Below are 11,822 nucleotides of genomic sequence, written 5' to 3'. Positions count from 1 at the left end.
GTTTAAGTAAATCAAAGGAGAACTTAATTTCTCTAAAGTAGACTGGTAAACCTTTTAGCTCTCAACTTCTCCCACCTGCTAGTAATTCATAATCACATTGTATTTCTTTTTCTAACTATGTTTTTCACTAATGCTGGGGCTTAAGAAGAAAAGGGGAAATCTTTGGTTTAAAACTACTAGTCTCTGATATCAGGGTTCATTTTTTTTTTAATATTTTATTTATTTATTTATTTGGTTGCGCCCTGTCAGTTGCGGCAGGCGGGCTCCTTAGTTGTAGCGTGCGTGTGGGATCTAGCTCCCTGACCAGGGATTGAACCCAGGCCTCCTGCATTGGGAGCATGGAGTCTTAACCACTGCGCCACCAGGGAAGTCCCTCAGGGTTCATTTTGCAGGTTTAAACAGTATTGGTCAGCCATCGTTTAGGAATCTTTCTAGTCACATATTAGTAAAAGAATACCTTAAATCTAAGCAGCTAGATGAAAACCCAACTTTACTGAGCTAACTTTCCAGCCCGTTAAATGAGAATCTAATGCTTGAAATGACCTTTTATTTAGAAAATTGCTATATGCCTTTATTTATTTATGTAATAAATGTAAGGGATTTTATGGGAGTGCTTTGTTATTGACCTACTTGTTATGTACTATTTTAATTTCATACCCTTTAGATATTTGGATTTGAACTGCATTTTAGAATTCATCTTTACTTACAATGCCACCATCAAACGGAGGTCCAGTTGGATACACGCCCCCAGATGGAGGCTGGGGGTGGGCAGTGGTTGTTGGAGCTTTCATTTCCATTGGCTTCTCTTGTGCTTTTGGCAAATCTATTACTGTATTTTACAAAGAAATTGAAGAAATATTTAAAGCCAGCACCAGCGAAGTGTCATGGTTATCTTCCATCACGTTTGCTGTCATGTATGGTGGAGGTAAGTACTCATGACCTGCTCTTTTAACTTTCAATGGGTAGACAAAAGCTCTGTAGTAAGTGCTTTTTGTTCTTGATGCCCTTATCAGTGAGATATTTGAAATGTTAGTTCTTGGAGTTACGTGATTAGAGTCGTGTTTTTCATTGTCTTTAACAATAAAAGCTACATAGAAGCTGTGTGCTCTGTTAGGTCAGTTATAAAATGGTGTCATTATAAAGGATAACTTCCTTTAAAAATGTGTTTTGTGTTGACTGCTGGGTATAGAAAGGTTATTGATGTTTGTATTTTAATCATATACCCTGTAAACTTGCTAAACTTTTGTTGTTTCCAATAGTTTATTGGTAGATATTTTTTCAAAAATTTTTGATAGACAAATCTGCAAATACTGATAGTTCGGTTTCTTCATTTCCTTACACCTTTTCCCCCCTGTCTTACTGCTGGCTCGGACCTCCAGTATAATGTTGAAGAAAAGTGGTGATGGTAGGCATTCTTGTTTTGTAGTTCTGTTTTGGTTGTGTTGTTGTTTTCTGTGAGAAATAATACATTTTAGCTAGTTTGTAAACATGCCCTTAAGTCAGAAGTTTGATCAGACTTGCTCATAAATCTCATCGTTCATGTGTTTGCTCTAGATGACCATCTAAAAATTTAAAACAAGCAAACTTGCTACATATATGTGGATAATATCCTAGATACATGAAGAATCCTATAAACACTTATAATCAGGGTATTTGCAGCCTATTCTGCCTTAAAATAATTAGATTATTGTCTTGCATACTTTAGTTAAAACCCATCTAATATGTCCTAGATATATAGAAAATGTACAATCAATACTATATGTATTCCATTACACAGACCTGTGACTCTGAAATAAAGATAGAAAGTAATATTCCTTACCACTGTCTTCTGTTTCATCTGTTTATTTTCTGGGGTGGCATCCTGTCATGTTGGTAATGTCATATGCAGGTGTGGATGTGAGGGCTGGGCTTCTCCTCTATATGACTAAGCTGTTTGTTCTCTCCTAGGTCCTATCAGCAGTATCCTGGTGAATAAATATGGCAGTCGTCCAGTTATGATTGTTGGCGGCTGCTTGTCAGGCTGTGGCTTGATCACAGCTTCCTTCTGTACCACTGTGCAGGAACTTTACTTGTGTGTCGGAGTCATTGCAGGTGAGTTGCTACTGATGTATTTTCAAGCATTAATTTTTGTGTGGACTATTTATAGCATTAATTTGCCAATTCTTTTGAAAAATGAAAGTTCTTTGTTAGAAAAATTACTAGGTCACTATTTTTTAGAGCTGTTGATATGTTAATTTTAAAAAAGCAAGTCTTTAAAGAAAGTTCTGGCACTTAATGGGTGATTATTTTTATTGAATGAATAAATTGAAAAAGATTCTTTCCTTTCTTCCTTTCTTTCTTCCCTTCCTCCCTCTCTTTCTTTCTTTCTTTCCTTTTCTTTCTTTTTTTGTCTTAAGAAAGAAGATAGTGGTGATAGGTAAAAAGTTGTTGAAAGGGAGGTCATTAGCTATTCCCACTCATTTCCCATTCTACCCAAGAAGGAATTGGCTCAAATTAGAGAAAGAGAGAATGTCAGATACAAAGCAGTTTCTGATAGAAAAGACAGATACATTTTCAAGGGTTAAAGGGCATTCATGAGGAAACTCCCCTTTCTAATAGCTAACTTAAGAAAATAAAATTGCTGAATATAAATACAATTGACACCCATAGCTCTACAGTTCAGAGAAAACTACCATTAATATTTTGATGCCATATCAACTCATTTTTATATGCACACATAGAATTTTTAGAACAAAGAGGGATGACATTAGTGAAGTCAAACAGAGAAAGACAAATATCATATGATATCACTCATATGTGGAATCTAATTTTTTTAAATGATACAAATGAACTTATTTACTAAACAGAAACAGACTTATAGATATTGAAAACAAACTTATGGTTACCAAAGGGGAAAAGTGGAGGTGGTATAAATCAGGAGCTTGGGATGAACATACACATACTACTATATATAAGATAGATAACCAACGAGCACCTACTTATAGCACAGGGAACTCTATGCTCAATATTCTGTGATAACCTATAAGAGAAAAGAATCTAAAGGAGAATGAATGTATGTATATGTATGACTGAATCACTTTGCTCTATACCTGAAACTAGCACAGCACTGTAAATCAACTATACTCCAATACAGTTAAAAAAATTTTTTAAAGAGATGAGATTATGTATGTATAATGTTTGTAACCAATTTTTTCACTTAATGATACATCATGTATTATACATAGTTTCTCCATCTCAGTAAATACACTTTAGCAGCAATTATTTTTTCATGGGATAGATGGATATACCATAATTTATTTCACCATTCTCTAATTGAAGGACATTTAGATTGTTTATATTTTCACTCTTAATAAACAGTATTTGCATGATAGTGCTTTTGTATGCATCTTTGTGAAAATGATAATTTCCTTTGGATAAATTTTTAGAAGAGCAATTACTGGGAAAAAAGCGTTTTGATATCATTGGCCAAATACTCTTTTGGAAAGGTTATAATAATTTACAGTCCCACCTGCAGGATCTGAGATAATGCCAGTAATGGGTATTATCTTTTTGGATCTATACTTTTACTACATTAATTAAATTTTTAAACATTTAGCTATTTTAACTCATCTGGATTATTTGAATAACATAAGGAAGGAATAGAACTTTATTTGTTCCCATGTGATTATTCAGCCTGTTCATTATTTCATTTATTAATTCACTCAACAAATACTTATTGAGTCCCTAACTATATGCCAGCACTGGTCCAAGCTCTGTGGGGAGAGCCAACATGACAGGCAAGATTCCTGCTGTTTAGTGGAGGGAAGCAGACAATAAGCAGACCAACAAATAAATGAATAAATAAGAAAAATATTGGGTAGTAATAACTGCTTTGCAAAGACTTAAAACAGAATTTTGATAGAGGAGAATTGAATGGTCCCTAAAGGGAAGGCTTCTCAGAGGTGGTGATTTTAAGTTGAGATCTGAATGAAAGCTAGGAGAAGGCTTTGAGAAAATCTAGAAGAACAGTTACACTTAGCACAAGTAAGAATAGACTGAGATGAGGGCAGGGAGGTAGGTTAGGGCCAAATCATGGGACCTCTTAATCCAGAGTGAAAAGTTATGGACGGGCAGTCATTAGAGAGATCGAAATGTGCAAGCATCCTAACCTGGTTTACCTAGTAGGGAAGCAAGACTGGGAGGCCATTTAACAGGTTATTGGGATAGTTACTGTCCCAGCCCCATTAGCTGAAAAATCCATTATTTCCCTATTAATTTAAATGTATCTTTTGGTTCTGTTTCTGGACTTTCTGCCCACTTTTAGTAATCAGTTTTTCTAATTTTGAATAAGTGCCACACTATTCTAATTACCGTAGCTGTACAATATATTTATATATCTGTTAGGGTAGGCCCACCAATTATTTATCCTTTTCCAATAGTTCTAATGCATTTGTTCTTCGGGTGTATTTTAGAGTCATTTTACCTCATTTGAAAAATAAAACACATTGAAATTTTCATAGAAATTTCATTAAATTAATGGATTTACTAAGGTAGTGTTAGCATCTTGACAATGTTGTGTTTTACTATCCAAAAACATTTTCTCTCTCTCTCCCTCCCCCTCCCTCTCTCTTGCTTCCCTTCCTTCTGCCCCTTCTCCTATCTTGCTTTCTGAATTTATAAAATTTATCTTCTCTCCTTTTTGCTTTCAATTCCTCTGGAAAACTATTCCTCTGGAAAGCTAAAATTATGAAATAAGACAAAGGATCTTACATTTACTGTTCTTTTTGTTGCTAAAAGATAAAGAATTATTTTTAAAAATATACATTTTTTAGGGACTCTCTGGTGGTCCAGGGTTAAGACTCTGTACTTCCACTGCAAGGGGCCTGGATTCGATCCCTGGTCGGGGAACTAAGATCCTGCATACCACATGGTGCAGCCAAAAAATATATACATACATTATATATATATATATATATATATATATATATATATATACATACACACATATATAAATATATATACATTTTTTAATTTTATAAATCTAGTATTTGCTGCATAAAGAGACTTTATGTCTGTATTTATTTGATAACAGTCCACTTAATGACCTACTAGTTATAACAGCCTCTCATGATTTTGACCTCTTTCCACTTCATTTATTTGCCTAGTTAATTAATTCCAAATATGTTTCTGACATTTATTGGAGTATGTGATTCTTTCTTCCCCTCTCGCCAGGTCTTGGGCTTGCCTTCAACTTGAATCCATCTCTGACCATGATTGGCAAGTATTTCTACAAGAGGCGACCATTAGCAAATGGACTGGCCATGGCAGGCAGCCCTGTGTTCCTCTCCGCCCTGGCCCCCCTCAACCAGGCTCTTTTTGCTGTCTTTGGCTGGAGAGGAAGCTTCCTAATTCTTGGAGGCATCCTACTAAACTGCTGTGTGGCTGGAGCCCTGATGAGACCAATAGGGCCCAAGCCAACAACTGCAGGGAAAGAGAAGTCTAAAGAATCCCTTCAGGAAGCTGGAAAATGTGATGCAAACATGGGGGCAGGTGATGCAAATACAGAAGTTAATGGCAGAAACCCCCCAAAGGAGAAACAATCCGTTTTCCAAACAGTTAACAAACTTCTGGACTTATCCTTATTCAAACACAGAGGCTTTATGCTGTACCTCTCTGGGAATGTGATAATGTCTTTTGCGCTGGCTACACCTTTAGTCTTTCTTAGTAATTATGCCAAGAGTCAACATCACTCTAGTGAGAAGTCTGCCTTCCTTCTTTCCATTCTGGCTTTTGTTGACATGGTAGCCAGACCTTCTATGGGATTTGTAGCCAACACAGAGTGGATAAGGCCTCGAGTTCAGTATTTTTTTGCTGCTTCTATTATTGCAAATGGAGTGTGTCATATGCTAGTACCCTTATCCTCTAGCTATATAGGGTTCTGTCTTTATGCGGGATTCCTTGGATTTGCTTTCGGGTGGTTTGGCGCCGTATTGTTTGAAACGCTGATGGACCTGGTTGGATCCCAGAGGTTCTCCAGTGCTGTGGGATTGGTGACCATTGTGGAATGCTGTCCTATTCTCCTGGGGCCACCAATTTTAGGTATAGTATGTCTCCCTATTTCTATGGTTCTATTAACATAAAACAGAAGATTAGGAAGGTGATAGAAAGCAGAAATCAGTGAGCTGCTTGACAGTCTTTCTTCGCTTCTGTACCCTCAGTGCTGGCACAATGCTTGGTACAGCGTAATTGCTCAAATAATAGAACTGAATTAAAGTGAATCATCAAGCTGAAAGAGGAATAAAAAACTATTACACACTTAAGTATGTATAATAATTTTTCCTGATAAAAAAACTAACCTGTTTATTGTAGAAAAATGTATGTATAACCACCTTTAAAATACTGTTGGTGATTTCTTTTTAATTGTGGAGTTTATCTCAGCAGTAATATTTAAAATAATAACAGTAGGTACCAGGTGAGGGCTAACAGTATACCAGGGACTATCCTAGTCGTTTTCTATATTCTGTCATATATTACAAGTCTGTGATGTAGGACAATTATTGTTCCCGCTTTATAAATAAAGAAATAGAGGCTTCTAAAAGTGAAATAACTTGTCCAAGATCACACAGCTAGTAAGTGACAATAAAACCCGGTGTATTATTCTCTTAAGAATGCTAAATGGTGAATGGATAAAGAAGATGCGGCACATATATACAATGGAATATTACTCAGCCATAAAAAGAAATGAAATTGAGTTATTTGTCGTGAGGTGGATGGACCTAGAGTCTGTCATACAGAATGAAGTAAGTCAGAAAGAGAAAAACAAATACTGTATGCTAATGCATATATATGGAATCTAAAAAAAAAAAAAAAGGTTCTGAAGAACCTAGGGGCAGAACAGGAATAAAGACACAGACGTAGAGAATGGACTTGAGGACACAGGGAGGGGGAAGGGTAAGCTGGGACAAAGTGAGAGAGTAGCACTGACATATATACACTATCAAATGTAAAATAGATAGCTAGTGGGAAGCAGCCGCATAGCACAGGGAGATCAGCTCGGTGCTTTGCGACCACCTAGAGGCGTGGGATAGGGACGGTGGGAGGGAGATGCAAGAGGGAGGGGATATGGGGATATACGTATGCATATAGCTGATTCACTTTTTTATACAGCAGAAACTAACACAACACTGTAAAGCAATTATACTCCAATAAAGATGTTAAAAAAAAAGAATGCTAAATGGTTTACATTTTAAAATTATTAATACAAAATACAACAATAATTTGGACTTCTGGATGTGACCCATGCTTTTGAGATTATGTACTATAAAGTAAGGAAGGATACATAACAGAAGAACCACTACTGACCTGTCCACCCTCTCTCCTCCCTATATATACCCAAGGAGATTCCAAATCCTGTCCGTTTTTTGCTTCCTAAATCTCCTTCTAATCTGCCCGTTTTCTCTCCATCACAACTACCACTCTTATCCAAATCTCCTATCTTTTATCAGTAGGCTTCTAACTTTACCCATATCCACTCTAGCTGTTCTTCATCTCTTAGAACACTCCAGTTGCTTCCCACGTTCTCAGGGTGAAGATCAAATTCCCTGCTGTGGCCTACTAGGTCCTGCGTGGCCTGGCCCACCTGTGTCTCCAGCCTCATTTCCCACCACTCAGTTTGCTCTCTGCTTCTCCTCTCACACCCTGTGCTTCCTCCTATCACCTGCCTTCGCACTGGCTGTTCTCTGCCCTGAGCCTTTTCCCATCTCCCTTCTCCTTGATAACTCCTATCCTCCTGTAAGTCTTGGCTAAGTTTACACTTTAAGAAAAGCCTTCCTGGGCTTCCCTGGTGGCTCAGTGGTTAAGAATCTGCCTTCCAATGCAGGGGGCACAGGTTCGGGCCCTCGTCCGGGAAGATCCCACGTGCCACGGAGCAACGAAGCTCGTGCTCCACAACTACTGATCCTGTGCTCCAGAGCCCACGAGCCACAACTACTGAGCCCGCGTGCCACAACTAATGAAGCCCACACGCCTAGAGCTCGTGCTCCGCAACAAGAGAAGCCACTGCAATGAGAAGCCCAAGCACTACAGCCAAGAGTAGCCCCCGCTCGCCGCAGCTAGGGAAAGCCCGCGCACAGCAACAAAGACCCAACGCAGCCAAAAATAAAATTTTTTTTTTTAATTAAAAAAAAAGAAAAGCCTTCCTGACCCTACTTGCTAGTCTTAAAACCCTTATTTTCTGCCTTCAAACCTTCCTTGTAGCACTTGTCACAGTCTGTATAGTTATTGGATTAACATTTCTCTTCTCCACTGAGCTGTGGATGTTACCTCCTTTGCTCACCCTTAACTCAGGGCCTAGCAGACCCAGGGCCATGTGTATGTTTAGAGAATCAATAAGTATTGCTGAGCGAGTGATGCCCTGCATTGGAAAACCATATGGAGTCATATTTGAATTGCTTATTATGTCCTTTATATGGGTAGTATTTTCCAAAGTTTATTTCTTTTATTTATTTATTTGGCTGCATTGGGTCTTAGTTGCAGCATGTGGGATCTTCACTGTGGCGCTTGGGCGCCCTGGTTGTGGGGCATGGGCTCCAGCGCACGTGGGCTCAGTGGTTGCAGCACGCGGGCCCTCTAGTGGTGGCTCGCGGGCTCTAGAGCGTGCAGGCTCAGTAGTTGTGGCGCGCAGACTTAGTTGCCCTGCGGCATGTGGGATCTTAGTTCTCTCACCAGGGATCGAACCCACATCTCCTGCATTGGAAGGTGGATTCTTAACCACTGGACCACCAGGGAAGTCCCTCCAAAGTTTATTTCTTAATACTAGTTTGAGATACTAATAAATTTTACTATTACAAGGATTTCATGGCCAAAAAAAGATTGGAAACACCAAAGTAAATAAGTTTCTTTACCTCATAAATAAGTAAATAAGTTTCTTTACCTCATAAAGCCTTTAATAGAAAAGACTATGTGTCATTTCCAAATTTACTTGACTTTGCAAACACTAGGGAGTAACCTGTAGCAAGAAGTTATGGTGCAGGCCTCAGAGTCAGACTTGCTGGGTTGAAAGCCAACCTGTTTCATTTACAAGCTTTGTGACCTTGGATGAGTTACTTAAGGTTTCTGTACTTCAGTTTTTCTGTTATACAGTGGGGATGATGATAGAATCTTCCTGTTGTGAGGATTAAGCACTTAGAATGGTGGAAGGGTGTTGCCGTTAGTTAATGTTAGCAGAGGACGAGTGTTCACAGGAACGCCCTTTGGGAAATGCTGATGTCAGAGAAAGTGCGTTGGCCTGGGAGACTGGAATTAGCTCTATGGCCTTGGGCAAGACTACTAAACCTCTTTTGAGCAACAAATTTTTCCATTGAATATTGAGAGGATTGACTCTAGGTGGTCTCTAGGACTTTCCCAATTCAAATTTGCCAAGATTTAATTATTTTCAAGTTGCTAAAGATAATAGAATACACAGGGTCATCCAAAATCAGTTGACATCATAAACAAAAGGTCAAATAATTTTGAGCAGTTTCTATTTAGACTAATTTGTCATTTACGAGCTCTTTGAGTGGATCCTTAAGCTTTATTTGGGAAAGGGTATAACTGTTTACCCACATAACTTTTTTTTTTTTTTTTGGACATCCTTAGGTCGTCTCAGTGACATATACGGAGACTACAAATATACATACTGGGCATGCGGCATAATCCTTATTGTCTCAGGCATCTATCTCTGCATTGGCATGGGCATCCATTATCAACTTGAGGCAAAAGAACAGAAGGCAGAGGCGAAGCAGAATAAGGAAAGTAAAGAGATGGAACCAAAAGAAGTTATTAAAGCTGCAGAATCTCCAGAACTGAAAGGCACAGAAGCAGGACCCAAAGAGGAGACACTTTCAGGCTGAAGTCAGAGATAAACAGAAGCTTTGGGGCAAAGATACTTGAAAAATTCTACTCAATCATGTTCTACTCTTGGTGCTAACAGTGGATAGTGGACATTTGTGTGGAAGTCATACCAGGTGTTCATTGATAGAACTTTTATTTCCTTCCTTTACAACAGTCATAATAAATATGTCACGTCCTTTAGGGGCAGGGGATTTGCAAAAGGTGACAGAAGGAAAAAGCTTTTATTTGAAGTCATATTTATCAAGGTATACCTTAAATACTTACAAATCCCTTTTATAAGAGTAAAGTTTAATGAATTTTGACACAAGTATTTTGTCAAATAACTACCACACTAATATAGAATATTTCAAACAGCCAAAATAATTCCCTTCTGCTCCTTTGCAGTTAATCCCCTCCCCTTAACTATAGCCCCTGGCAGCCACTGCTCTGATTTCTGTCCCCTATAGTTTTGTCTTTTCCAGAATGGAATAAATGGAACCACATAGTATGTAACTATGGCACAATAGTGTATATATATGGTCTTTATCCTCAGTTCCTGGTATACAGCTCCTAGAAGCCTTGGAATCTCTGGAGTGATAAGAGTCTCTTTTGCATGCTAATTAGGTGACTGGTGGCTGGAGACCCCTTTCTTAACTTCAGGATAGGGGCTAGTCTCCAAAAAGGCCAAAGCATGATTGGAGGGTTGGAACTTTCAACCCCATCCTCTGACCTCTGAGAAGGGGAGAGGGGCTGGAAGTTGGGTTCAATTATTAATGTCCAATGATATAATCAATCATGCCTATGTAATAAAAACCCCTAAACTACAGAGAGCTTCCTGGCTGGTGAATACTTTGAGGTACTGGGAGAGTAGTGTGCCCAGAGAGGGCATGGAAGCTCCCTACCTCCCCTCCCCACCATATTTTACCCTATGCCTCTCTTCCATCTGGCTGTTCTGAATTGTATCCTTTATAATAAATCAGTGAACGTAAGCAAAGTGTTTCCTGAGTTCTGTGATCCATTCTAGTAAATTATCAAACTTGATGAAGGAGTCATGGGAACTCCCAATTTATAGCTGATTGGTCACAAGTACAGGTGGCAACCTGGGACTTGAGACTGGAATCTGAAGTGAGGGCAGTCTTGTGAGACTAAGCCTTTAAATCTGTGGAATCTGACACTAACTCCGGGTACTTTATGTCAGAATAGAATTGAACTGTAGGACACCCAGTCGGTGTCTGGAGAGTTGGCGCAATGGTTGTTGGTATGGAAATAACCCACACATTTGGTGTCAGAAGTGTTGGGAGTAACAGCAGTTGGGAGTAGCCTTTTGTGTCTGGCTTCTTTCACAAGAGCATAATGCTTTATGGTTCATCCATGTGGTTGTATTTTTCAGTAGTTCATTGCTTTTTATTGCTGAGCAGTATTTCTTTGTAGAGATGTACCATAATTTGTATATCCATCCCCCAGTTGGACATTTGAGCTTTGTTCTAAGTAAAGAGATCTGTGCAGACTCATGCTTTCATTTCTCTTGGGTAAATGCCTAGGACTGGAGTTGCTGGGTCATATGGCAAGTACATTTTTAACTTTGTAAGAAACTATCAAACTCTCTTCTCAGTAGCTATACCATTTGGTAATCCCACTAGCGAGGTATGAAAATTCTAGCTGTTCTACATCCTTGTCAGCACTTGGCATTGCCGATCTTTTTAACTTTCCCGTTCTAGTTGGTATGTAGTGTGTGACATTTCCCTGAACATTAAAGATGTTGACCATTTTTCCATGTGCTGTCCTCCGTGTATTTTTAGAGAAGGTTTTTTTTTTGTTTTTTTTTTTTTTTGGGCTGTGCTGCGTGGCATGTGGGATCTTAGTTCCCTGATCAGGGATTGAACCCGTGTCCCCTGCAGTAGAAGTGTGGAGTCCTAACCACTGGACTGCCAGGGAATTCCTGAGAAGGTTTATTTTTTAATCCCGACATTTAA

The 11,822-nt window shown here is 38.7% G+C and overlaps 1 protein-coding gene across 2 annotated transcripts; it reads left to right on the top strand.

The window, feature by feature from the left end:
* The first annotated feature begins 708 nt into the window (after positions 1 to 708).
* On the top strand, positions 709 to 10,823 carry LOC132422053 (monocarboxylate transporter 1-like). 2 transcript variants are annotated; one of them, XM_060006890.1, is made up of 4 exons: positions 709 to 925; positions 1,948 to 2,091; positions 5,212 to 6,078; positions 9,616 to 10,823. In XM_060006890.1, the coding sequence occupies exons 1-4, from the start codon at positions 709 to 711 to the stop codon at positions 9,867 to 9,869; spliced, it is 1,482 nt and encodes a 493-aa protein (XP_059862873.1). In that variant the 3' UTR covers positions 9,870 to 10,823. The 2 variants fall into 2 exon arrangements, with proteins under 2 accessions (XP_059862873.1, XP_059862878.1); XM_060006895.1 differs by lacking the exon at positions 9,616 to 10,823 and adding an exon at positions 6,198 to 7,004.
* Positions 10,824 to 11,822: the final 999 nt, after the last annotated feature.

The sequence above is a fragment of the Delphinus delphis genome, chromosome 1 (assembly GCF_949987515.2).
Source record: "Delphinus delphis chromosome 1, mDelDel1.2, whole genome shotgun sequence".
NCBI classification, from domain to species: Eukaryota; Metazoa; Chordata; class Mammalia; order Artiodactyla; family Delphinidae; genus Delphinus; species Delphinus delphis.
The sequence above is the reverse complement of the archived record's forward strand: the minus strand, read 5'-3'. Positions and strand labels throughout refer to the sequence as shown.